The sequence below is a fragment of the Python bivittatus genome, unplaced genomic scaffold (genome assembly GCF_059951505.1).
Source record: "Python bivittatus isolate LINGU-HERP-01145 unplaced genomic scaffold, Pbiv_v1 ctg000020_np1212, whole genome shotgun sequence".
In the NCBI taxonomy this organism is placed as follows: domain Eukaryota; kingdom Metazoa; phylum Chordata; class Lepidosauria; order Squamata; family Pythonidae; genus Python; species Python bivittatus.
The window spans coordinates 1,416,793-1,442,107 of NW_028277030.1; the positions used below are offsets into that span (position 1 = coordinate 1,416,793).

The 25,315-nt window shown below is 39.1% G+C and overlaps 1 protein-coding gene across 15 annotated transcripts in view; it reads right to left on the reverse strand.

The window, feature by feature from the left end:
* The window catches only part of COL6A3 (collagen type VI alpha 3 chain), a 96,941-nt gene that overhangs the window by 29,658 nt on the left and 41,968 nt on the right, over positions 1 to 25,315 (reverse strand). For all 15 annotated transcript variants that reach the window (XM_025171717.2, XM_025171715.2, XM_025171732.2 and 12 more), the window contains 19 exons: positions 24,621 to 25,220; positions 23,298 to 23,897; positions 20,353 to 20,955; positions 19,521 to 19,867; positions 18,699 to 18,777; positions 16,479 to 16,624; positions 14,955 to 15,047; positions 14,064 to 14,117; positions 12,521 to 12,592; positions 11,912 to 11,938; positions 11,732 to 11,776; positions 11,563 to 11,616; positions 11,123 to 11,185; positions 9,291 to 9,356; positions 8,502 to 8,555; positions 5,886 to 5,921; positions 4,457 to 4,519; positions 3,225 to 3,287; positions 1,142 to 1,204 (listed from right to left, as the gene is read on the reverse strand). In XM_025171717.2, coding sequence (XP_025027485.1) covers positions 1,142 to 1,204; positions 3,225 to 3,287; positions 4,457 to 4,519; positions 5,886 to 5,921; positions 8,502 to 8,555; positions 9,291 to 9,356; positions 11,123 to 11,185; positions 11,563 to 11,616; positions 11,732 to 11,776; positions 11,912 to 11,938; positions 12,521 to 12,592; positions 14,064 to 14,117; positions 14,955 to 15,047; positions 16,479 to 16,624; positions 18,699 to 18,777; positions 19,521 to 19,867; positions 20,353 to 20,955; positions 23,298 to 23,897; positions 24,621 to 25,220 — 3,128 coding nt within the window. The remainder of the gene's footprint in view (positions 1 to 1,141; positions 1,205 to 3,224; positions 3,288 to 4,456; positions 4,520 to 5,885; positions 5,922 to 8,501; positions 8,556 to 9,290; positions 9,357 to 11,122; positions 11,186 to 11,562; positions 11,617 to 11,731; positions 11,777 to 11,911; positions 11,939 to 12,520; positions 12,593 to 14,063; positions 14,118 to 14,954; positions 15,048 to 16,478; positions 16,625 to 18,698; positions 18,778 to 19,520; positions 19,868 to 20,352; positions 20,956 to 23,297; positions 23,898 to 24,620; positions 25,221 to 25,315) is intronic.

The following is a 25,315-nucleotide window of genomic DNA, read 5'->3' on the forward strand; positions in this document are numbered from 1 at the left end:
ACTTGGTGAATATTGCATCCAGTGCCAATTTTTACAAACATAGCAACAATATGAATAGTAACAGCTGAGGAAAATAAAATCAATCTCTAGCTGATTGTTTAAGTCAGTGTTTCTCAACTTTAGCAACTTTAAGATATGTGGACTTCAACTCCCAGAATTCCCCAGCCAGCATGTCCACATATCTTAAAGTTGCTAAGGTTGAGAAACACCGGATTAAGTGCATAGTAGTGGTTAGGACATTGGGCTTGAACTGGAAAACCCAGACTCAAATCTCCCTTCAACCACAGAGCTTACAGGGTAGGGCCACTGGACCTGGGCTGCAAGAATCCAAATGACTACTAGATGGCAGCCAAGATATAAGCTCACGTGGCTGCCATCTAGGGGCTTTGGAGATGGTTACAGCAGGTGTTATCCTGCTAAAGCCTGCAAGCAAGCAGCCACATTTTGCACCCACTGTAGTTTCTGGGTAGTCTTCAAAGACAGCCCAAGTAGAGTTCAAGAGCAGTGAGGGTCTGAGTCACTGTCCCCAAAGCTTCCCATCCACACAGGGACGCAACTTGTGCACCAGCTGAAGCTGGCTCCTCCAGTCATGGCCTCCATGTACCGATCAAGCAGAAGCTGTGAGTCCAACTCCCAAGTATAATATATAATAGGAGCAACAAAGAATCCAATATTTTCTGAATAAATGTCAGCCATTTCACTTGCATTTCCCCATGTACTTTGTTGGGGAAAAAAGGATACCATTTGCAAGTGTTTTTAAAATATTCTTATCTCTCCTGAAGTAAAATGGTGTCATGTTAGCTGATTATTTAAATTTTCACCTATTTTTTAAATTAAACAAGATATAATAGGATTTTTAAAGCTCCAGCAGGAAAGTCTAATGATATTGCTACCTCAAACCAAGTATTTAAAGATTTTAGCAACATTCTTGGTATATATATATATGTATATATATATAGAGAGAGAGAGAGAGAGAGGGAGAGAGAGAGAGAGCGCACGTGCACGGGGGGGGCAGTTTGGTGCAGTGGTTAAGGCATCAGGCTAGAAACAATATATAGGGGATAGTGAAAACAAGGTTCATTTCAACTGCCACCATCTCTCTGTCACTTTAATAGTAATTATTAGAATTTCTGAAACTGACCTTTTTACCAAGAGGACCAGGCCTACCACGCTCCCCAACAGCTCCAGCTGGACCTGCAGCACCCTACAGAAACAAGAAATTATAGGGTGGTCAGGTTAGTAACTGTTCCAGAAAAATTGATGGAAACTAATTAAAAAGGAAAAAAACCCTAAGCATATAGAGGAACAAACCTCGCTATGAAAAATCAGCATGGATTCTGCAAAGGTAAATTTTGCCTTGTCCGCTTTCTAAAGTTTTCTGAGATTGTCAATAGGCCTGTGTATGGAAGCAAGCCTATTGCCATTGTATAGATTTTCAAAAAGCCTTTGACAAAGTTGCTTATCAAAGACTCCTTGGTAAATTTGTATCTGTGGAATAAAAACACTTGTCCTTTTATGTATTGTTGAATGGTTAAAAATGACAAGCAAAAAGTAGAAATAAATAGGCATTTTTTTCAATGCAGAAAATAAAAAGCCAAGTCCTTCAAGGACTCATGCTTTTTCACCTCTTCATAAATGATACTGGCTTGGGATGCCAAACTATTTAGGGTAGTGAGGACCAAAGGAGATTGTGAAGATTCCAGAAGAACTTGTTAAACTATGTGAATTGTTAAGGAAAGAGCCAATCAAATTCAGTTCAAACCAGGACACAAAACCCTAGCTTCATGTCCATACTTCTGGGGTCTGAGCTGTCTGTAACTAACCATAAAAAAGATCTTGAGAACACAGCAGGTAGCTCAAGATGTTGACTCAATGTACAGCTGCCATGAAAAAGGCAAGCTCCACACTAGTGATCATTAAGAAAGGGACTAAAAATAAAACTGCCAACATTGTAGTGCCCTTATACAAATCTGTGATGCCTTCTCATCTGGAATTCTGTGTATTGCCACATATAATACAGCTGGAAAGGATATATAAGCAAAGAAAATTGTCCAATGCCTTCCTTATGAAAAAGGGCTAGAAAATTTGCAACTCTTTGGTTTAGGAAAAAGGTGGCTGCAATAAGACATGCTCAAGTCCATAAAATCACATGTGGTGGAAGTGGACCAGGAGAAGGTCTTCTTCCTCTTGCCAAACACAAGGACCAGGACTCTTCCAATGAAGCTGACTGGACAAAGATTCGCAACAGGTAAAAAAGAAAGTAATTCTTCATGCAGGGCACAGTAAGACTCTTGCCAAAAGCATGGTAATGGCCATTAATTTGATGGCTTTAAAAGAGGATTGGAGGAAAGTTTGTACTCTTGGACTCAGTGTTACTTCTGGCTTGGGGACAGCATGCCTCCAAATGCCGGCTCGGGAGACTAGTAGTGGAATAGGGATGTATCTCCATCCCCTGCTTGCGAGTAGTACCCGTGAGGCCTTTGGTTGACTGCTGTGGGAAACAAAATACTGGATTAAAGTGTGGCTTGGCTTAATCCAGTAAGACTATTTCTAAGTCAAGGGCCAGTTCAAAACGTTTCTTAAAAAAACATTTAGCAGGTTTCCATGCAGATTCGGGCATCAACCACATTCAAATCATCATGTTGCAATAGATTTGTGTGAATATTATCATGCAACGTCAGAGGGCTATAAATCCAATCCTTGTTATTGCCCACTTGCAGGGCAAATTCTCAGTTTCTTGTACAGATTCTTCATAAAAACCCCAAAGAAAAAACTGCCAGGCCATTTGGGGCTGACCTAACTTTTTAAGTGATCGAGGCAGCTGGGGTTGTGGGTTTATCTTCTGTTTTACCAGAAAAGGCGCCCAACAGCCATAAAGGCCTGTGCAGAAACTGCTCTTTGTTGTGCTTCCTGGAGTGGTCACATGACCACCCCATGTGCCTACCAGGATTATGATATGACTCTGCAGCTTTTGTTAATGAGAAGAGAAACACTTATCTAGATTTCTTTCCTGCCAGGGTGAAAAGAAATTGACTGCCAACAGGATCCATAATAAAATTCTCTTCCACTCCCAGTCCCCACAGCTGTCTAATGTTAGACCGCTCCTCAGTGACACTTCTGGTGAAGACTAGAAATAGACCATAATCACTGAGTTTTCCCCATCTAAGAGTGTTTACAATTTGTTTTTTAAGAACATCCTCGAAGATAAAAAAACCGAATTTTACCCTCTGACCAGGGAGGCCGGGCTCTCCTTGAAGGCCAGGAGTTCCAGTTTTGCCAGATGGTCCCTGTACAAATAAGCAAAAATAATTAGTTGAGGCAGAAAAGTTTTGGTATAAAATTGTACATTCTTGAAATACAAGTTTATTATGAACTAAGATGTGAGATCATCTCCCAAAGCCACATTACTATGTTATCACTGAACGAACAGAAATGAATGAATTTACTTTTTCCCTCTATCAAAAAACCTCAGACAACTGCATCACATAGAAGGGAACATAATGTAATACTCAGAGCCTTACGTAGACCTCCATTTAGTGTGCACATAGACATTTACATCAGTCAGATGTGATGCCACTGGAACATGCAGTGATATAAAAGACAACACCCATTATTTCTACAGTGCTTCACGTATGGTTTAGCAATTCTACTGCATTCTTAACATTATTAATTAACATTTTTAGAATTATGAAATGCACTGAGCAGAGGGTTGGACTATATGACCTCTAATGCACTCTAATTCAATTCTATGAATCTATGATGCTGTGGAAGACAATAACACTCATAACAACTTCAGATGGCAATTATACATATATGCACACACACACAGAGAAATCCGTAGTTATCAGCAGTTGTTGCTGTTAAGAACTGACAGCTTTTAATCTTTTGTATGTATTTGAGGGCCAGCATTTCATGGGCTTTTGGCTTCCTGGTTTCTGACTCTACAGTGCTGAACTTCTCTGTATCTTTTTTACCTTGACTTTCTATTCTATTCTATTCTATTCTATTCTATTCTATTCTATTCTATTCTATTCTATTCTATTCTGTTCTGTTCTGTTCTGTTCTGTTCTGTTCTGTTCTGTTCTGTTCTGTTCTGTTTCATTTTATTTATATAAAGAGTTAAACAATATTATCTATAATCTCCTTCTGTAGCCTGCTTCTTCTTGGGCACTGTTTTGGGGGACTCTGGCCATAAATTAATACAATCGTAAACTATATTATATGACAACTCAAAATAATACTTGATGGCTTTGAAACAGCTGTAATCTACAAAAGCTTTTTTCAATTAAACAGGTAACAATAAACTAGTTAGTAACTTAATAAACTGCTATTGAGCTTGTTGTTGTTTTTGTTGCCACAGATTAACACAACCTCCCTCCTCCTCCACCTGACATACCTCCATTATGTCATTTGTCTCATATTTTCTATCTTTGAAAAATGAGCTGCAAAAACTCACCTGGGGACCTTTAATTCCTTGTTCTCCATCAAATCCTGGTGGGCCAAGGGCACCTTTATTTCCCTAAAATATATTAAAATAATTGAATGGACAATGTAATGAAACCAAGGATTAGTCAGCCTACATGGAACCTGGAGAGATTTTGGCAGTCTACAGCCCTCTTGCTCCTCATGCAACAGATACAAACCACAGAGCTCAAATTATGCTTGCCTGTTCTTTGCCTCAAGCCAGCATATTTATCTGTTCAAACATGTCCTCAAGAATCTGTGTATTTATTTATGACAATTTTCACATTTGAAATGCTGTTTGAAGAAATGAACGGGTAACTGCGATTAACACGAGGTGCAGACTGTCACTCTTGTGATCTGGCTTCTGCCGAGAAGCAAACAGGTTTGCTTTTGTTCAGTTCCAGGAAAAAGACACGATCTGCCCTGAAATGCAATTTCATAATGGGCAAGGTATGTCATGAAATAGCTGTAAAAGGAGACTGGGGAAAGTTATGATAAATCACTGTAATGAAATAATGGTTAGCAACAAGCGCTAGGGAAATCCTACTGTACCACTTTCTTGCAGGGCTCTTGGAAGCTACTGCTTGTTAAGGCAGACTGGCATTCTCTTGTGTTCATGTGACTTCAGTTAAAAGCTGCATTCTTCTTATTTCCTTTGGACACGTGGGTCAAATGGAGCTAGGTTCTGTCAGTGGATGTGAATGCAGCCATTTTCATTTCTTAAGTTTTAAAATTTACTTTCTTCTGGAATTATCCACATACTTGATTAAAAGTCTCACCTTCCTTAAACATTTATGTCTATAAAACACATGGACAGACACGGACCAGTCAGGATTTCAATCACTCTATCGTAATCTAATTTACAGAGTTGCTGTGAGGATATAGTGCACACCAAGAACCATGTTCTATATGCCTATGGTACTGTAATGGGTTTTTTTGGAGGAAAGGTAGAATAAAGATATAATAAGTAAAAAAGAGCCTTTTTTTGTAAAAGTAAAAGAATTATAACTAAGTTGCCTTCTAGACTGAAGTTCTTATTTATAACTATTTCATAAGCATTTTTTTTTCAAACAGATGTTTGTGAAATATATCCATGCTGTGCATGAGTGTTTGTACATGAAAAATATATATGATTTGTTCCAAAAAGGATTCTAAAATGGTTGTCTATCTGAAGCATCCTGGTGGACTGAGTAAGTATATTCTCAACAAATTCTCCCAAATACAAAGTTATTTAACAACTGAGAATTTCAACAATAATATTCTATATTTTTCATTTTTCCAACATTTCCAAGTAAGGACATCACTTAGTTTTGGCTACCCTCCCTTCCCCTACCCATATGTATACACAATATTTATAAGACACATACAGAATATTTATATAACACAAACATACATCATGTAAAAACCTAATAAAGGCTTACTTTGATCCCTGGTTGTCCTCTTCTGCCAAGTCCTCCCTTGAAACAAATATACCATAGCCATTAATGTTATACAAAGATATTACTAGAAAAAATATTTTTCTATTTTGGTAATTGCCTACAGTTTATTATTCTTTGGGGGGTTTTTTTCCTTGTGGATACACAAACTGAAACTGTGTACCTGTCTACAACCAAATGCTGTAGGAAGTAAAGGCCTCAGGCTTCAAGGTGTAAGAAAGGGAATGAATAAGATTTGGCCCTAGAGGTATGTACAAAATAGAAAATATGTTTTGTTCAAGCTTGGAACAGAACGGCCTTGCTCAAAAATTCATTTACATTGTTCTGATTTAGCTCTGTTCTAATGGAACAAAAATGGCTAGACGATTCCATCAGAAGGCAACTTGAAACATTTTGAGTATTTTAGCCATATAGAAACATGGGAAACATGGGGATTTAGTACACGTTCCTGATCCTTTGTTTTTCATTCAGATTAGTTGTGATGGTAGTTCATACTGATTCCTATCTCAAAACCAAATTACAGAAAAGCTGTCCAGGAGGATAATTTTTAAAACATTTTGAAAATATTAAAATAAATTCCCATAGGTAGAAAATGAGACTATGATTATATTATTACCCACTGAAAAATCTGTTTAGATTAGAATCTATTATCCAAAAGCCCTTGCCTTTCTTAACAGGGAGAACAAATATGGGTCTTTTTAATTATTTAAATAAACGCTCTAGGTTGCTCAGGATTAAAAAAAACCTAACAAATCTGTTTAATTTTTTTTTCATAAATTTCTCCTCTATGAGGTTTTCTTAAGATTTTGACATTCTTACTCAGGTTTATTTTTATTTTATTTTATCTTTGTAGACACTGATCTTCTATTCAGCAAGTTCAAGCAAGAGAACTGGCATGTTTTTTCCCCTGTCAGGGGCAAGCACAGCAACTGACTTAGTCTTGTCAGAGGTTTTTATTTGGACATAGGAGTGACTCCTGATTACAAAAAATGGGCTGCTGGTTCTTTTTAATTGTACTAGTAAAATGACAGAAAGGTATGTCCAGAATGCACTCACATTCCAAAGCTCAACAAATTCCATCATCCTTAACCCAATACAGAATCTTTGTATTTTTAAATATAACATGAAGCTCAATATTAATAAGACACAAGAAGATGTATATATACGTGCATACTAAAACTCAACAGAGCAATCAAACCAATGCTGTATTAGTAGATTTTGCAGTTAAACAATCTCAACGCCAGTGGCATATATAGAACTTTTCAAATGAAACAAAGCAAAGCATATTTACAGGCTACCCGCCTACTCTCATTAACTGTAACTTCCCATAACAATCAGAAACACGCATGCACACACAAAGCAGCAATAATTTCCTAGGCAGGCTGGCAGACATTCAAGCAATCTTCTTCTGCCTCATAAAGGTAATGATAAAGATGCCCTTGAGTCAAAATCAGCTCCTGGTAACTACAGCAGTACAGAGGAGGTTTGCATATGCTTAACTGCTATGTTTGCCTCACCGCTTCACTGGCGTAACATCCCATGCAATCTAAATCAACCACAGCAGGGACATGACTGGTCCCAGTTGTTGTACGGACTAGGCTGAAAAAGTCTGAAAAAAGTAACCCAATCATAAGTCACATACAACAGCCCAACTTCTGTGTTCAGAACAGTCAGAACACCAAAAAAGAACATTTTGCGATGTTGACCTTGAAACAAACACTCAAAACACATGTTTTGTTTCCATTTCAAAGTCAGTATAGTTTGTGATAGAAATGTTGTGCGCATCCTGACCCAGTTCTAGCTCTGTTTCTCAACATGATGCAGGGCAGTGAGAGAATCTTCCTGCCTTGGTTATCTTTATTCCTTAAACATAATTTTGTAGCAACTGCTCGTAGTTCTTTCCTGACCAGCATCCTCATTCTCTTCTTCCCCTGGTCCGTCCTGGAATCAAGATATATATCTTCCAGTCTTCATCTGACATTATTCCCTGTGAGAATAGGAGCTCTTTTGCTCTTTTATCACAGGGACAAAACTATTAATGCCACCATGTCATCTTTCTTAGTTGTCTCTCCAGATTAAAATTTTGCAGCATGTAATTCACATCACCTCAAATTAAAAACCAATAAATCAGTCAATATTTCACATCCAGCAACTTAATCAAGGGATGCTACACAAGCTTCTCTGGAGTAATGCAACACTATTGACAAAACTGCAACACAATAATCAGTCTTTATTGACTTTCCTTTCCTCATTGGCCATATTCCTCTCCTCCCCACTACGCACCTCAATTTCTCCATTTGGTTCAGTAAATATCAAAATATGAATAATTAAACAAATACATTCGCTTTTAAAATTTGAAGTGTGAATCGCAGCACATAATCTCATGCAATCATGGGATACTGCCTCAACTTATTGCCATGACCTAAATTGTTCCTATGTTATTCTAAACCATCCAGGAACCAAATTTGATTAAGCACAGTATTTAAACATTTCAATTAAATACATTAATATATATGTTTGACTGGGACTTGTAAAGGTCTCTTATTACCCTGGAAATTATTAGTTATTAGCAAATCAAATAACAGGGAGAATTATACGCACATCTCTTCCAATTCCTCCTGCGTCACCTCGTGGTCCATCTCTTCCAGATTCTCCCTGTAAGAACAGAAAACAGAGAACACTGGAATTGTTTATCACTAAATAAGAGACAAGTAGCAGTCACAACAGAACAATAAAGAACATTTTAGTTAAATGTATTATTTTTTTAAAAATTCTATTCTTTTTTTTCTCTGTAAATTATGGCTATGTAAGATTCTGAACTGACTCCATTCCAAGTCTGGGCCTCAATAAAGCTCTGGTGCCAAATATCTTTCTTTTTTCATAAGCATTATAATGAGGAAAGGAGGTGGGATTTATACTGGGTTCCAGAAACTGGTTAAGTTTGCTCTCAAATTAGAGAGATCTTAGCGATCATGCCACCATTAGTTACTGTATATCAAACAGAGTGTTTTATTGGATGGAAAGTGTTGAAATGGAGAAATTATGAGTTTTATATTTTACCCATAATGGTCTACCTCTTTATTGATGGTCTCTCTTCCTGAGTGGTTATATGATGTTGTTTTCTGAGTAGGTCTGACCTAGTGATTGATTTCATTTTCAATTGATTAACTTTCATTCCTCATCCCTCCCATTTCTATTATGGGGAAACCAAAATGTTTATAGACACATGTAGCTTTACTTTACTAGTCTTGAGGCAATTAGTCCAGTCATTAGATTGGGTTAAATTCTCTAGAGCAATCTGGACTGGATTTTGGAAGTTGTAGGACAGCCTCCCAAGCCAGGTGGCATCTCTATTTAACCCTCCTACAAATTCAAGAAGTGATACTTTACCGCTGGTCCAAGTTCTCCCTTTTGGCCTTTTGGTCCTTTCTGAGTACTATCAGTTCCAGCAGTGCCCTAGAAGCAGCCGAAGCAATGAAAAGCAAACAGAGTGACACAAAGGTTATAAAATGTTTACTATAACACAGTTGTCAGAGTGATGGACATAGTTCAGAGCAAGTTTGCCTTCAATCCTGACACATCCACAGAGCTCATATAGTAACCCTTGGCCTTGTTCGTTGCTCTAACTTTTCTTGCCAAATGTTGTAAAAGTAACACAGGGAGATCCATGGATTCTGCCCCAATCTCCTTGAAAGAGGGGTAGGATGTTTCTACTTTAGGTGCTGTGAAGTGAATTTAAATGAAGCATGTTGCCACAGTGTCTCTAATTCAGGAACTCTGACATTTTGCCATGACGGGCTTTTCTTATGTGCACCAAGCAAGTATTGTTTCTGAGTTCTAAAAGAAGGCAAAGCAAACTATTTTCATTCCTCAGCATCTCACAGAAGTAGGGAATGCTTCAGCAAGCATCCTACAGATCTGTGAAGCATCTTGGTCCAAATTCTCTGGGTACATTCAGGTGCACAATGATGGCTACATTGGGCTGATCCTGCAAGACTCCCCAAATCTCATTCTGCCTGAACTCCAAGATGTTTCCTGCACAAAAGCTACACAAAGTTGAAGACTTATAGGCTTCAGTGATATCACTTGTACTTTGACAAAATGAGAAGAAAAAGAGGAAGGTTTCTGAACACATGGATGCAAATTTAGGACACTAGACTGCAGGAGGAGAAATCCTTACTCAGAAGTTTTGGTGTACCGACCTTGTCCACATAATTGACTTGTTTGACCTTGTTTGATAACTTGCTTCAGCTTACTAACATATTTACATTGGGAAAGAGAATTCTGATGATTCCCTGGGCCTCTTGATAATATTCTGGCTTGTTTGGGTTTAGGAAGCAGAGTAATGTTGGGTTTAAATCTTTTATGGCCCAAAGTGGCACTGAGCCTGCCCTGTGGACTGTAGAATTTGGGGTACTGGACGTTTGTATTCTATCCTGCACACAATTTAATATTTGCATGAAATGGCTAAAAATAAGTCATTAAGAATGGGTGAGAATTCTGGTTGATTCAGATTATTTTTCAGAAGAATTTATATAGAAAAATGTCTTAAAAATCTAGATTTTAGTCCATGTATTGTGGTACTGAATTGGGATTGCTGCCTCTCTTTTCTGATAGGTTTTTCCTGTTTAACTGCTAGATGACAGGAGTTACAGAATGGACCTCTCCAGGCAGCTTTGATAAGTAACCAAAATTCACAAACCTCTTAATAAATTAAAAAGAAGAAATTGGGAGTTTAAAAAATGAACATGAAAGGGCAAAGCAGCACAGGTTGTAACTCAAGATGATGCATCCTCACTCATGATGGTGTATTCTGTCCAACTAGTATCCATCCCAGAGCAGATACAAATTCAGAAATCAATCCGGTGTGCCTGCAGATGCTTCGTCCTGCTCATCTTCCCATTAGAGGGATTGGTCTTTCTAAAAGACCATTAGACTGCTGAAATGGAAGACACTGAGAGGAAAACAGGAGTGGATTTTTGAGTGGTCCAAGCTTAGTTCTGAAAACAGTTTCCTAGGCTCAGCATGTGCTTCGAAGCCCTCTGTTCTGCTCTCCTGAACCCTTGTTTTGCACTCTTCTGTCTCATAGGCCTCAAGATTTCAATAAAAATAAAGTAGTTCTTGCAAGTCTGAAGTCTGCCCATTCTGATAGTTAACATCTGAAAACTGCTGCAATTTGAAATCTGAAGTATAAACATCTCAGGATCTTTCAACATATTTACCGGATCTCCTCGAAGTCCATGGTCACCTGGTTCTCCTACTTCTCCTTTGCTTCCTTTGCCACCCTATAAAGATATTATTTCCATAATATCAGAGCCATTGCCCATAACAATGGAATGCTATAATTAATGTGACTTTCAGCTTACCCTGGCTGGCTTTTCTATCAAGAGAATACCAGCAGAAAGGGCACGGGACTAGCCATCTCTCTTTCTTGAATGCATGGCCTATTCAGGGAACTGGGCTGTATCTTATAATTCCACATCAGGCCCCTTGGGTTAGGGCTTTACTGGAGAAAGTAAAAATGGTGGGATCTTTGCTGATTTCCCAGAAGCCCCTTGCAGCTCTGGGACCAGAGGGACATTCTTTGGTTGTTTGGGAGCTAGCATCCATTCTGGATTATGCTTTTTTTGAAGTTTTGGAATAATAAAAGCATTAAACTTACCCGTCTACCAGGGCTTCCCCTCTCCCCAGGAACACCTGGAAAGCCTCTCTCTCCCTGGCAAAAGCAACCAGATTAATTGAATTTATTAATCAAAACGTGTTACTTAAATGAGTTCTAATCAGAAAGAAAGTTGTTCTTTATTAGTCCAAAAGTAACTCAGATGACTTACCTCTTCTCCATCTATTCCATCAAGCCCAATCTCCCCTAATTCGCCCTGCAGAACCAAAGAAAGTAATTAATTATTGTAATCCAAAAAAGAAAATACATAGATGAAAATGACAATGAGAAAAGTATAGGACAGGAAAATGTATATTCTTTTTTCTTCTGTTATATCTGAATGGTTACGTACTTTTTCTCCTGGGAATCCACGGATGCCCTACAAAACAGAAAGAATTATAATTTATTTAATTAAAACTTCATTCAATTCTTCAAAAACCTACAACTACTGAGGAAAAGGAGTAGTCAAATAATATTCAGATAACATCACAGAATTCTCTCAGTTTTTCTATAAACTGAAGGAAGAGTTGGAATGACCTCGAAATAAATATAGAAACAAACAAAAAACAGCAAGAAGGTTGTTTCACAATGAGCAAGGAAGCCTCAGTTTATCTATAAAGACTGCCATTTGATGTATACATTTTATTACAAAAAAAGAAATTCCACTGAAATCTCCCTGCATCTTTATAAGAGAGATGAGGGAAGCTGTGTAGGCTATGACTGGCTAAGATAAATTCAGTAAGTAAGTTCTGCTTCTTACATCTGGAAACCCTGTTTTCTCACCCGCTCTCCTGTTCTTCTCAGAGCTTGCCTTCACCCACCTACTCTCCCCCCGCAAAAGTATTTGGACAATACTAATTTTCTATCAGCTGTTACAACTAGATTGTAGTAAACTGGGCTGGTGTCCACTGAGAAGTGCATCTCTGTTCTTCCTTTGTAGAGCCTGATTCCCTTTCTTTACCTTCATTCCCCTTTCACCAGGGCAGCCTTGAAATCCTTGGGTTCCGTTTATCCCGGGGGGTCCACGGTCACCCTTTGATAAGAAAGAAAGAAGAACCAGAGTCAGCATGGATGTCTCCTCAGTCATAAACAGATTTCTGAGTGATGGCAGTTAAGGAAAATGGACAAGTGAATACTAGGAAGGAAAGAAGATGGATGGATTGTGGGTTTGTCAGATTCTGTAACAAGAATATTACATTGGATGTTATGCACCAATTAAAGTACTGCACATTTCTGTCATCATACATTCAGACAATCCTGACATCTAAAAGTATACAGTTTCATAAAGGAAAAGGGCGATTGGGAGGAGTTTCAGCCCAATGGTCATATTTGATCCAGGGCCATTGGGATCCAATGACTTGCAATGGGCAAGGCCATAGCGTCTAACATTCTTTTGTGGAGGCAAGTTCTCTTTTATATACATTTGTGCATTCTTCATGCTAACCCATGCATACCTGCCCTCTCAAAATCTGTTCTGACTCCAGCATGGCAATGAGACATATAAAAATCCCATACTGGAATAATGGAGTCCATTTCAAAACTTGTCTGAAGCAAAGGTGTGATTTCAGCCTCAGTAGCAGATCTCTCAAAAATGTTTCCCAACTGGCAATAAGCTTTAAAAAGACTTCTGTGGGCACCAGTTGAAGCTATTTTAAAGCAGATTGCAGTGAGAGAGTATTTTTGCTACACAGCTCTGAGGAGGAGGTTTAGTCTTCCTCCTCCCACCTACCCAATAGCAATCTGCCCAACGTGCTCCTCATGAAGTCTCTACTAAGAGGCTTCCTAGTCCTTGATGGCACGAAGCCTGAATTGAGTGGATGGAAGGAGCTGGGGACTTTACCCACACCTATTCCTCTTTGTCCTCTTCCTTTTTAGGGAAGTACCTTGTGCTTTAGATACAAAAAAAACAAAAAACCCAGGTTTATTGCTTCCTTAACCATCTCCACTTGATTCCCATGACAGAGAAGAATAAGAACTTTGTTTAGCTCTAAATAGCCTTTCAGCATTAGATGGTTGCATGGTGTCTGTATGACACCCTACTCCTTGCTATTTGTCCTCATTAAGAATATGTGTAAACAGAGACGTGTTCTCTTAATAGCACATTTAATCTGGACCTATATGTGTGTGTGTGTATCTCTGTATCTATATTGGCATTACATGATTCCAGATAGAACATTCACATGGAATTTTAATGACATGTGCAAACTATAGATAAAATTTGGATCTTCTGTTACTGTGCATAGCAGGTAAGAAAAGGCAGCCTGTGCATCAATATATATGTAGCATGGAAGAAAAAAGCAAAATGTTGTTAATACACCGCCACAGCATGAACAAAAGACTGTTACAACACTAACACTGTGGCACCATGTTCCTGCTTTGCCTCTCCTTCTCCTCCTACTCCACCCACCCACCCACCCCCTTCAAAGGAAAAATATTGATGACCTTCTCATCCTGTTTCCTTCCTACTGCAAGCTGAAGTTCAGCTATGAGAAAGATTTACTCACCACTCCACCTTCATCTCCTGGATAGCCTCTGTAGCCATTTTCCCCTGGAATTCCCTTTAAAAACACAGAGACACATTTTTATATATAAACCTGAGATGGTCTTCTAATATCCTATATTTTTAACTTTAATCTCAATTCAAATTCTTCTGTCTTTTTATAAAGAAAATATAGAAACTCGTTGCAATAAATATCTGAGCATGATCTCAAAAAAGCTTGGGATTTTGTATATATATTTTATAACCTTTTAGGAAAAGGAATGGTGTTCTCCTTTTATAACTTTAAAAATTTGCAGCCAGATAGCATTCATGTTACCTCTTCCATTTAAAATTCAATCTCTATCTCTAATGCAGAGATCAGTACATAATTCATTAAATTTATAGAGTTTCATCTATGTAGCAAAGACTTCTGTAGAGGTGCATGCTATTTTTTTTAATCTATCATCAAGCACTGCCAAGCACAGGCAAAATGTGACACTGAGCATCAAAACTAACTCTAGCAGCTCCAAATTTTTGAGCCAAAAGCCTCTGTTAAACAAGGTACTGAAATGAAGTTCACATCAATTTAAACAATGGAAATTTAAATTCATAAGATGGACATCATAGATGAAAATCTCAGAGTCACTGGTCTGAGATGGGCAGCTATATAAATTGAATGAATGAATGAATGAATGAATGAATGAATGAACGAACGAATGAATGAATAAATAGCTTCTTTCCAGATAAGACATGATGAGTACAATATAGAGATCACTATACAACAAAAGCTGGGCTCCAGAGAACCACCACTGTTCAAAACCTTGGGCATCTTTGTGCATTTCTCCTTTGAAGAGATCCACCTCATTTCCATAAGTGCCTTATTGCAAACTGCAGAACCCATGCTAAAACACCTCACCTTTGGCCCAACTGTGCCTGGTAGTCCTCTGTCTCCCCGTTGTCCAGAACATTTGCATGGGACTCCACAACACGACCTTTCTGCAATGTTGTCCTGAATAAAAAAGACCACTAGTTAACTGAAAAACAGATTAATAAAATGCATACATACACACACTTGTTATTGCTCACAAGCACATTTGTGGTATACGGGGCTGTAACTGAGAGAATAGTTTGGAGAATGAAAAAAGGACTGGAAGCAAGAAGGAGGAGGAGAAACGTTATTAATATAGTAATTGATCATATGTTAAAAAACAAACACATTTCTCACAAGCAACAATGCTGAAGTGGGCTGAAGGATGGTGAAAAATAAATATGTGAGCAAATTAAGGGCTCCTCCACAAAACCCATAACTGCACCACACCAGCAGTTCTTTCAGGACATGCCATGACACAATCTCCATGTTATCCCATAGCTAAGGCCAACCAACTTTGTATTTGTCTGATTCAGTGCTACAGTGGTATCTCCCAACTTCTGATACCTCTGGAATTTGACTGGCTATCATGGTAAAATGGTGGTCAGAACCTGTCTCCTTTGGCTGTAGTACATACCCCCAAACTTTCTAATCCTGGCAGTTACCTTGTGGGGAGTAATCTTCCAAAGAGAAGGAGAATGCACAAAACTACACTTTCTCTTCTCATTTGTTAATTGAGCCTGTTGGAAAGTTTGTTATTTATAGGCTATATACTTGAACTTAAAGGAATGCAAATCCTCCCCATTTGTTCCCTTTTGCAAAGTAATTGGTGCTGTCATTTTTGATTCATGTTCTAGCAGCAGGAGCGATGGAGAGGCTGAGCTAGAATGCCAGTACTTGGGGGGGGGGGGGGGTTGATTGTAGTGGAAGGAGAATCAGATAGTTCACTAACCTGCACGTATCATTAGCTCCCCATCAGCTGTTCTTAGACAGGGCAAGAATGACTTCAAGCAAGGGAGAGAGATCAAGAGAATGGGCCAGAAAGTGAGAGAATGAAGGGCAGCATGAGGGAGACAGGTAGAAGAAAAAGGAGGAATAGAGGGAGAACACACCAGCAAATGAGAGAGCACACGAGACAGAGAATGATAGAGGGATTGTGTGTGTGTGTGTGTGTATATGTGTGTGAGCACCTCCTCCTGCCACAGCTCCACTCCACATCAGGTGAATGTTTTTCATGCTGGAAGGTGTATGCAGGAAAGACCTTGGGAGACAGGGTCAAGAGACGCTCCCAAGGGAACAGTCAGATAAGAGACAGCATAGCCCACAGCTGGATAGTGGGCAGGGCAAGAGGCTCAAAAGAGACCCTTCCTAGTTTCTCGGGCTGTAAAGGAGACGGGTTGGGGGAGAATTGTACTTTCATGCTTGCAGGATTCTGTCAATGTAGCTTTACAATAAAGTAGAATTAGCTCATCAGGTTGTGAGTCCTATCTGGTTTACTCTGTGAGGCCAACATCAATCTAAAAAATTTTTTTTAATGTCATTAAGAAGAAATTATAGATTTTAGTTATTTACCAGTTGCTCTGCCAGTTCAAAATCTAAATCCAGCTGATTCACTTGGAGAGGCCTATTATAAGTAAAGCCACGCCCAAATTCCAGCTTCATCGCTTCCTCAAAATTAGCTACTCGCTCCAACCCAACAAGAATAAGAGCCTTGACACCTAGAGAACAGGGGGAAAAAATCCATCTTAAACAATTGTTCACAATCCCGAAAGGATAATGTTTGTCCTGCAGGATTCCATATTATTTATGAGACAGGATTAGATAACCTGGTTCTGTTTGGTTTCTCTTTTTTCCCTTCATTTCCTCAGTCTTAAATTTGTTTTACTCTGATCTCTAGCAGGCCACCTTTTAAAAACAGTCCATATTATTTATTTATTTATTTATTTTTTATTTATACATAGACTTATCCCTGCCCATTTCCCCGCAATGGGGGACTCTGGGTGGTTTACATCAAGTTAAAACAATAAATACATAATTAAAATTTATAAAAAGACAAACACATCTACACAGATGGAAAGAAGAGAAAAAAGAGAAAATTATTCTCTTAATGCATGCTTTTTAAAGCAACTTGGTCTAATATATGTATTTTGGCAAGTATTTTCTCCACTGCTATATTTGTGTGTGTGTTTGCACATCTTTTCCTAATATACTCTTATTTAAACATTGTTATACTGAAGAATATACACTGTTTTTGCTGAAGAAACACATCATAAAATTCAGATTAGCCTGTAAGAATTAGTAGATTGTGGAAAGTGTTCTACTACTTTTAAAAAAGACTTGTGCACTTCCAACATCAAGCTCTTTGAAAAGTAAAGACTTTTACTCAACGCTTCCTGAGCTGACCATGTAACACTTTGTGGCCATATGCTTATTCCAGGAAGCATAGCTGAGGGAGTCCCTACTTTTCTACCCAGAGCTTCTTAAAAGTTAAAGCAAATTAGAATTCCATCCAACTTAGAATTCCATCCAACTTGTAAATTTTGAAATGTGCAAATCTCTCCCTAACCACCTGCACTCTGTCTTTTTGTTCCCTCGCCCCCACCTAGGATCACCCTAGCAGGGTATCATTCTTGCTATATTCATTCCACTATGGGCCCACTGTAAATATGTTTGCAGAATATTTCTATGTTCAAGGGTACTAAAGTTTAGGTAAGCTCACATTAAAATGCATATCTTCATCTTTAACCTGTATTAGGCCTTTGAATGAAGTCATAGACAAATATGGCGCCATTAATATGTTGATGATGGAAGCCAATATTAAATTTTGATTCAGGTGTTTTAATCTCAAGGTTTGTTCTGCTTGGATTTGCACGAAATTACAAGTGCAATCTCAAATATTCCTAAAATGTAAAGCAGTTTAGGAGTTCATTGTTCTTGCTAATAAATTGTCATTATCTTCAGGAAGTTTCCTATCCCACTCAACCATAGAAATGGTCTTGGAAGTCTTTATAAACTGAACATTTGACGGTATCAGGGATACCACTCTTCTTTATAGCAACATTTCATTGTTTTGTAAACCATTTGACTCTCCCCCTCCCTCCCTCCCTCCCTCCCTCCCTCCCTCCTTCTTTCTTTCTTTCTTTCTTTCTTTCTTTCTTTCTTTCTTTCTTTCTTTCTTTCTTTCTTTCTTTCTTTCTTTCTTTCTTTCTTTCTTTCTTTCTTTCTTTCTTTTCTTTCTTTCAACTGTATGAGCCTATTTCTTATTGCAGAACATCCTGACTTGAAAACTTAGTTCAGCAACAAGAGCATTTCCTTGCCAAAAAACAAGTAAACCAACAACCTCCCCCCCCCCCCAACTTCCTTATTTCATCCATTACGTAGGAAGAAGGTATTTTGCAATGGTTTAGGGCTGGTTTAAATAAGAAATGAGTGGGAAATGCATAAGTGGTGTTTTAAACTGTCAGGAGTGTCTTAACTGTGAGACCGGGGAAATATCTTGTGGATATCTTGGTGATAAAACAACTGCAGAAGAAAGAAAACCTACTTCCTTCAGTCAATGTTTATGAATGTGGTCATAAGGAAGACTGTGGCCTTGATATTTCACGGTGAAGGGATAAAAAGCTAAACAGTGATACTGTGTTAATGACTGTGAATACTAAGCCTGCTTCATGATCGTTCTGTACTCATTCATCTGAAGGAAACGTTCAGTGTGAATATATGTTCGTAGTTTCAGAGATCCCAGCGAGAGGAAATCTGTATGTCAGCATGAAAACAAAGGCTCACAAAACACACCTTCTTTCTTTAGATCAGCCGATGCAGCTGCCAGTGGTCCCTTGGCACCATCAATACCGTCAGTCAGGTGGATCACCACCTGGGGAAGAAGAGCTTGATGTTAATAAATATCAGTTGTGAAATGCTCCTCAGTGAAAAACCTCTCCATAAGATCAGCCAGATACTGGGTTGATATTCAGGAACTGCCTGAGGCCGAAGACTTTTAGAGGTAGGCAATTAACACTTACACACTGTTGACACAATTACTTTTCCTGCAAGGCAACCCATATTCCTCATCCAACTAAGCCCAGCCCTTTAAATACACTTGCTGCAAAATTATAATGCTGTGTATGCTTTCATACATCCCTCCCCTTTGTAATTCCAGCTGGTCAGTTCAGCTGGCCAGGCCCAGCAGGCGTGATTCCTCAAAGTCACAGGCCATGCGCAACGGTGTAGCCTAGATATTCATTTCACTTTCACTATTCCTGCAGGATGCACACATATGCTGATATAATCACACAGCATTTCATTTTGGGGGTCTGTAGAATAGTATTTTGATGCAGCAAAAGATTATGATATAGTCATTCTAATCTGGATTTCCTCTGTTTTGAATTTGAGGCAGACGGGAAATATTATTGCAAAGAATCAATAATGAAATATTTGAAAGAACCTTTTTAAAGCACATACAGTACACTTTTGTTTGACACTGTCCTTCTGTTGCAGTAGTTTAGCTTTCTGTTTGACTTCATAATTATAAACTAAAAACCACTCCTTTTCCATTATACAGCAGCCCACAGTCTGAGGATTTTCTTTTCCAAAAACAAAAATGGAATCAACATTTACCTTTGTACTTCCAGTAGGAGCTGTTTGAAATTTTTTCTGGTAAGACTTGAGAGTGTCTGCAGTGAGCACATATGGTCCATCATTTCGCAAGGCCTGGAACTTTTCAAACAACTCCGGCTGATACTCTGAAAAATCAAAGGCTTCCACAGCTCCAGAGGAAGTCTGTGCCAGAAGTGCCACACGCACTGTAGGTGCCTGGTTGGGGGTGCAGCTAATTTTCTGTATTTGACTAATCCTGTTCAGAATATCTTCAACTGTTGACTCCAGCACTGTTTGTACACTGAATATGTTTTGCCCCGGTACTGTATCTGAGACATCAAATCCAAGTATAACATCCAGATTGCAATCTAAAATAGACAAAAATTGTAAATCCATCATACATAAAATGAACGGAAAGTGGTACTCTATCTAGAGAAATGATTGTTGAATTCTACTGCATAGAAATGTATCTGAAAGTCACTTGTGGATCACTAGTTAAGAATTGCTGCTCTGTTTGCATTGTTCTTTGATGTCCAGCAGTTCATCACTTGATCCAACATCCAACTAAAGCATCACACTATGATCAGCTTTCCATGAAAAACTGGACAGTCTGCCCCTGCTGTAATACTCTCTCCCAAACCTGTACCACCACTGAACTTCAAGTGGTATCTCAATGAATAGCCACACTTAAGATTGGAGTACGCAGCATATTTGCTATTATGAAATTCAATACTGAAATAAGGGAAACAAAAACAAAGGATTGCTGCATATAGAAATTACAGTATTGTGCAGATCTTTAAATTGGGAACAAAGCAAAAAACAGAAACAGAAATTGAACTGGGATTTTGCTTACCTCTGGAGACTTCCACCACACCACGGCATAGCTGTTCTCTCATGACATCATTCAGGGTCACCAGGACCGCTTCATTGAGCTCGGAGAGGACCTGTGGGTTTGCAGCCCTAAAAGCTGTAGTGCTGTCAGTGGACAGCTTTGTAATTTCATCCAGGTCAATGTTTTTCACGCCAACTGCAAACACCTTGACGCCTGCCTGGGATAGCCCTAAGACTGCTGACTCCCCATCATCTTCTGGCTTGCCTGCTGTTATAATGACCGCAATCTGAGGGACGTTCTGGTCTTTCCTGCTGCCGGCCTCCTTCACGAAATGTTTTGCTTGGATGTGCTTGATACCTGCTCCAGTGTTGGCAATTCTGCCTCCTTTGTACAGAACTTTCTTCACTGCATCTAAGATGTGTTCTTTGTCAGAGAAATCCTTCAGAAAGAATTCATCGCTCACATCAGAGTTGTATTGCACTAAGCCAACTTGAATAGAATCACCTTCCTCATAAATAGCATCGATTAAGCCATGTATAAATTCAACAACTGTAGGGAAATTGTCTCTCCCAAAATTGATGGAGCTATCCAGCAAGAAGACAATATCACCTTGTTTTTTACCAACTAAAAGATTTAAAAGAAAAAAAAAGCAGGTATTAAACACTTCGTTTTAGGGCACTTTTGCCTTAATCAGTATGACTAGAAATCTGCATGATTTCTGGATTCACAAACCCATCAGATATAACCTCTTGCATCAGCTCTAGTCATTTCCATTGAGAGCACTCAACATTTACTTATCAAACAGCACTTTTGCAGTTCATAGCACTTTTCGTCACCCTCAGCTTTGGATCCCTTATTGGTGAATACGCTAAAACTCTTCCCCCAGGCACCATGTATCTGCACTAGGAAGAAAAAAAGAACATAGCAACCTCCTAGACTGTAAAAGTGTCTTGAATCCCATATGTAAGATGTTATGTCAAGATAATCAAGTACATATTTTAAACATAAATTCAGAGAAAGAAAAAATGTAATAAGCTACTGTAGTTCAGATTCTGGCAAAGAAAAGGAAAAGAGCAATGTAGAGAAATGCCTCTTCCCCCACCTAGAATATGCCAAGTAATTTACAAATAAAGGAGAACTTTCTAAATCTTCTTCTGGACCTGGAATCCATGTTCCATTTAAGGCAGCAGATCAAGTCCAGTTCTGAGGAAGCAAGCCTGTACCCATAAATGGTACAGAAAGGAGAAGTAGGAGGAAGAGTGGAGTGGAGTGGGTTTGGGATTGTGGGGAAAAGGGTGATTTTCCCCCCACTCTTGTCCAGTGGAATGGCTGTCTGTTGTCACATTGTTAATAAATGAATGGCCCTGTTTTTATTTTAATAGTTAGATTTACTTTCTGAAAAAATCCTTCCTTAAAAACTGTTGAATCTAAATAAACCAGCCCAATCCACCTTCCCAAGTACATGGATTTCTCCACAAGAAATTGAAATATAACAAGGGATTAAACTGGTTTATAGCCAAGGGACAGATCCACACTTTCTGCTTGGCTCATCACCAATGCAGGTCACTCATATCTTCCTAAATGCAGAAATAGATGATGTCCTCCTTCTCCCACTCCTAGCCAAGTGCAAATGCACCCCACACCTATGTTTTCCAGTTTCAGTTCAAAGCTATTTTTTCCTAACCGAAGCAGTCTTAAGCTCTTCAGAGCAGATGATCTCTGGCACTTTATTCCATTCTAGTAGCAGGGCCCCTCCCCTCCAGTGGTTGGTCACTGCCCTGGGCAGCCATTTCAGCTTGAATTGTGGGACTGATCTGTTCTCCACTTTTTTCATGATCTTGCAGCTGATCCGACAGTGACCCATCCAGTCAATGAACTATCCTCACCTCTCAAAGCTGATGTTCCATTCAACCCATGTACCTTTTTGGCTTCTGCCCAGGCTGGGTAAAGCATGCTCCCCTTACTCTTCCATCCTCTGCCCACAGTACTGCAAAGCTTCCCTTCCCCCTTCCTTTGCCTTTATTATTTTTTTAACATCTTTAATTTTTTTAAACACCTTTAATCTTTAAAAATTGCTTCTTTGTTTCTATGAAGCTGAACTATCAGTTCTTCCTTGCTAACAAAGTTTGCATGGATCTACAAAGGGACATAGGAACAAAAGAACAACTTGCTCCCTATTGCTTTAATTATTGTAGCCTTGGGGTTATAATGATACCATAAGAGGGAAAAAGAAAAAGAAAGGGGTTTGTTTTGGAGACAGAGGAAATAATATGGGAAGCAGGGATGAAGGAAGGAGTCCATGGGTGCAAAAATCTGGGAAAGCAAAGGAAAGTCACAGAGTCTCATGAGGAAGAAACTATCCCAAAAAGGAAAAGGCAGGCACCAGTTTGCTTTCCCAGTATGCATGAGAAGGGCCAGAAGCAGGGGTGTGGCCAATCAGGACATATAAGTAGCCAAAGTCCAGACTGAGAACCATCCTGGTCCTGTTGCCAAGTCACTGCAGTTTGGACTGGAAATTCTGAAGTTGGTTTAAGAATCACCCAGGAGCAGCACTGGGGACAAGCAACTTAGGTTGCAGGGCAGAATTGCCCAAGGGGTCCAGATTTGTTGATGAAGTAAGCAGCTCCATTCTACCATGTCTACTTAAAAGCAAGTTCTAAATTGAACCCCTAATTAAACATGCAGAAGAATACAATGTGAAAACTGTATTGATCTTTGAATGTTAGAAAGAAATCTGAGTGCTGAATTTTTAACTAAGTTTTTTCCTGCAACAGTTCCTGTTGCTACAGAAGCAAACTATTTTATTCTGTATAAAACAGTGTGATGACTTCAGCTGTAGGTACTACTGGAGTGAAAAGAGAAAGCAATTTTCCTTTTCATACACCTATTTCTTTAGATCCCCTGAATATATATACTAATTCCTATGACTCCATCCCCACATTTTTATTTTAAAATGAAAGACTGACCAATAGAAACATCAGGTGGTATTTCGGTTGGCTCTTGTGGTGCCTCAAATGATGCAAAGAACCGTTTTTCTATTGCTGGGAGCTCAGTAAACTCTCTCACAATAAATGCTGTTTTGGGATTGTTGGTGATCCTTTGCAATTCTGCACTGTCTACTTGTCTTGTTCCAACTCCCAGTGTATTAATCCCAGAGTTCTGCACCACAAGAGAAGGTCTACTGATGTCATCCTGGGATTTCCCTCCAAGCAAGAGGACTAAATGCTGTGGGACTCCATCTTCTCGCCTACTCCCTGCTGATCTGATAAAGAGGGTCTTCATGACGTGGTCCAGAGCTTTCCCAACATTCAGGGGAGAACCTCCTTTGTGCCTTAAGCGCCGTATGGCTTGTAGCACAGTCTCTTTGGTTGAGTAGGCTTTTAAGTCGAATTCAGGGAACACTTCATCGCTAAATTGGACAACAGCGATTCTCACTCTGTTTGGTCGGACATCTAATTGCTGGACAATCCGGAAAATGAAATCCCGAATGTGAGCAAGCCCATCTGGTCTGACATCATCAGAGCTGTCGATAAGGAAGACAATGTCCTTTGCTTCACTGTCAATTTCTACAATGGGGAGGAGGAGAATGGGAAAACAGAATGAGACTGGCTTTTTTCTTACAGAAAGGAGTACACATTTGGTATACATACAAGTTCAACCCTTAGCTGGCCCCTGTCCTGAGTGAAGAGAAGCTGGAAAATTTAGAAGCCCAGTCAACTGGAAGGCAGGGATGGTCCGAAAGGACCAGTGGTCTGAGGTAGTATGAGGACAACTTTGGACAGTAAACTGGTTTCAGAGTTACAGGAGATTATTTCCTCTGGGGAGTATTGATTCCTTTATTTATTCCAGTATGAAAGTGAATTTTATCCAAGGGCCAAATGATGTGAGAAAATATGCAGATGTTATGAAAATACAAAATGTGTATGTTTGTTGGGGCATGAAAAATGGTACAGAAACAGAATTTATACTTTGTCTTCCTGTTTTTTTAGTCAAAAACCCTTCTTACAACATTATTTTTGTGCTTTGGATCCCTGAAAATGTGGCAACCCCACCTCCCAGGTGGGGTGGTTGTTTTCTTGGTCCCAGTACTGAAATATAACTCTGTTTAGCATGGTTTGGCCTAGAGAAAAACTACAGCTCTATCTTGCCAAGTGCTGAGAATGATGCAACTCTGTGCTGGTCACTGCAGCAAGGAAGCAGGAAAGATGGCCCTGGTAGAAAGAAGGGGTGATAGCAAGGCAGAGGTTGGGCCAATGTTACCACACGGCCAACCCCACAAATCACCTTACCTGGAGGGCGACTTGTATCAGCAATGAGTTTTCGTATCTGCTGTGTAGTTAGTGTTCTAAGAGGAGATAACAATTTCTGTTCCAGACTAGGTAAGTCTTGGTAAGTTGACACTTGAAACACATAATCAGGACTAAGTGCTATTTTGGTAATTTCCTCAGGCTCCACATTCTTTCCAATAGGAAGCGGCGCCACACCGATCTGTTTGATCAGATGTACCGGCTTCTCTGTATCATCATGAGGTTGGTGGGAATAAAGAATGATTAAAAACTGAGGTGCTCCTTCCTCTATGCGGCTTCCAGAAGGCCTTGTAAAGATATTCTTTGAGGCATATTCTAGGGCAGAACCAAGGTTCACTTGCCTCCCACCCTTGGGACTTAGTCTCCTCACTGCAGCTTGTACTTCCTGCTTGGTAGAATGTGCATTCAGCAAAAATTCAACTTTGGGATTATCACTGAATTGAATTACAGCTACTCGAGTAGCATCTGAACCCACGTTCATATTATTTACAAGCCGTTCAATAAATTCACGAATCGAAGGGAACTCAGGAATTGCAAACTGAGAGCCGTCAATAAGGAAAACAACATCTTTCTTCATATCTCCTATAGAACCAAGAATGATATTGGATAGCAGTCAAAATTATACTAGTAAATAAAATTCGACACATTTAAAGGAATAAATTAGCTAATATTAACAG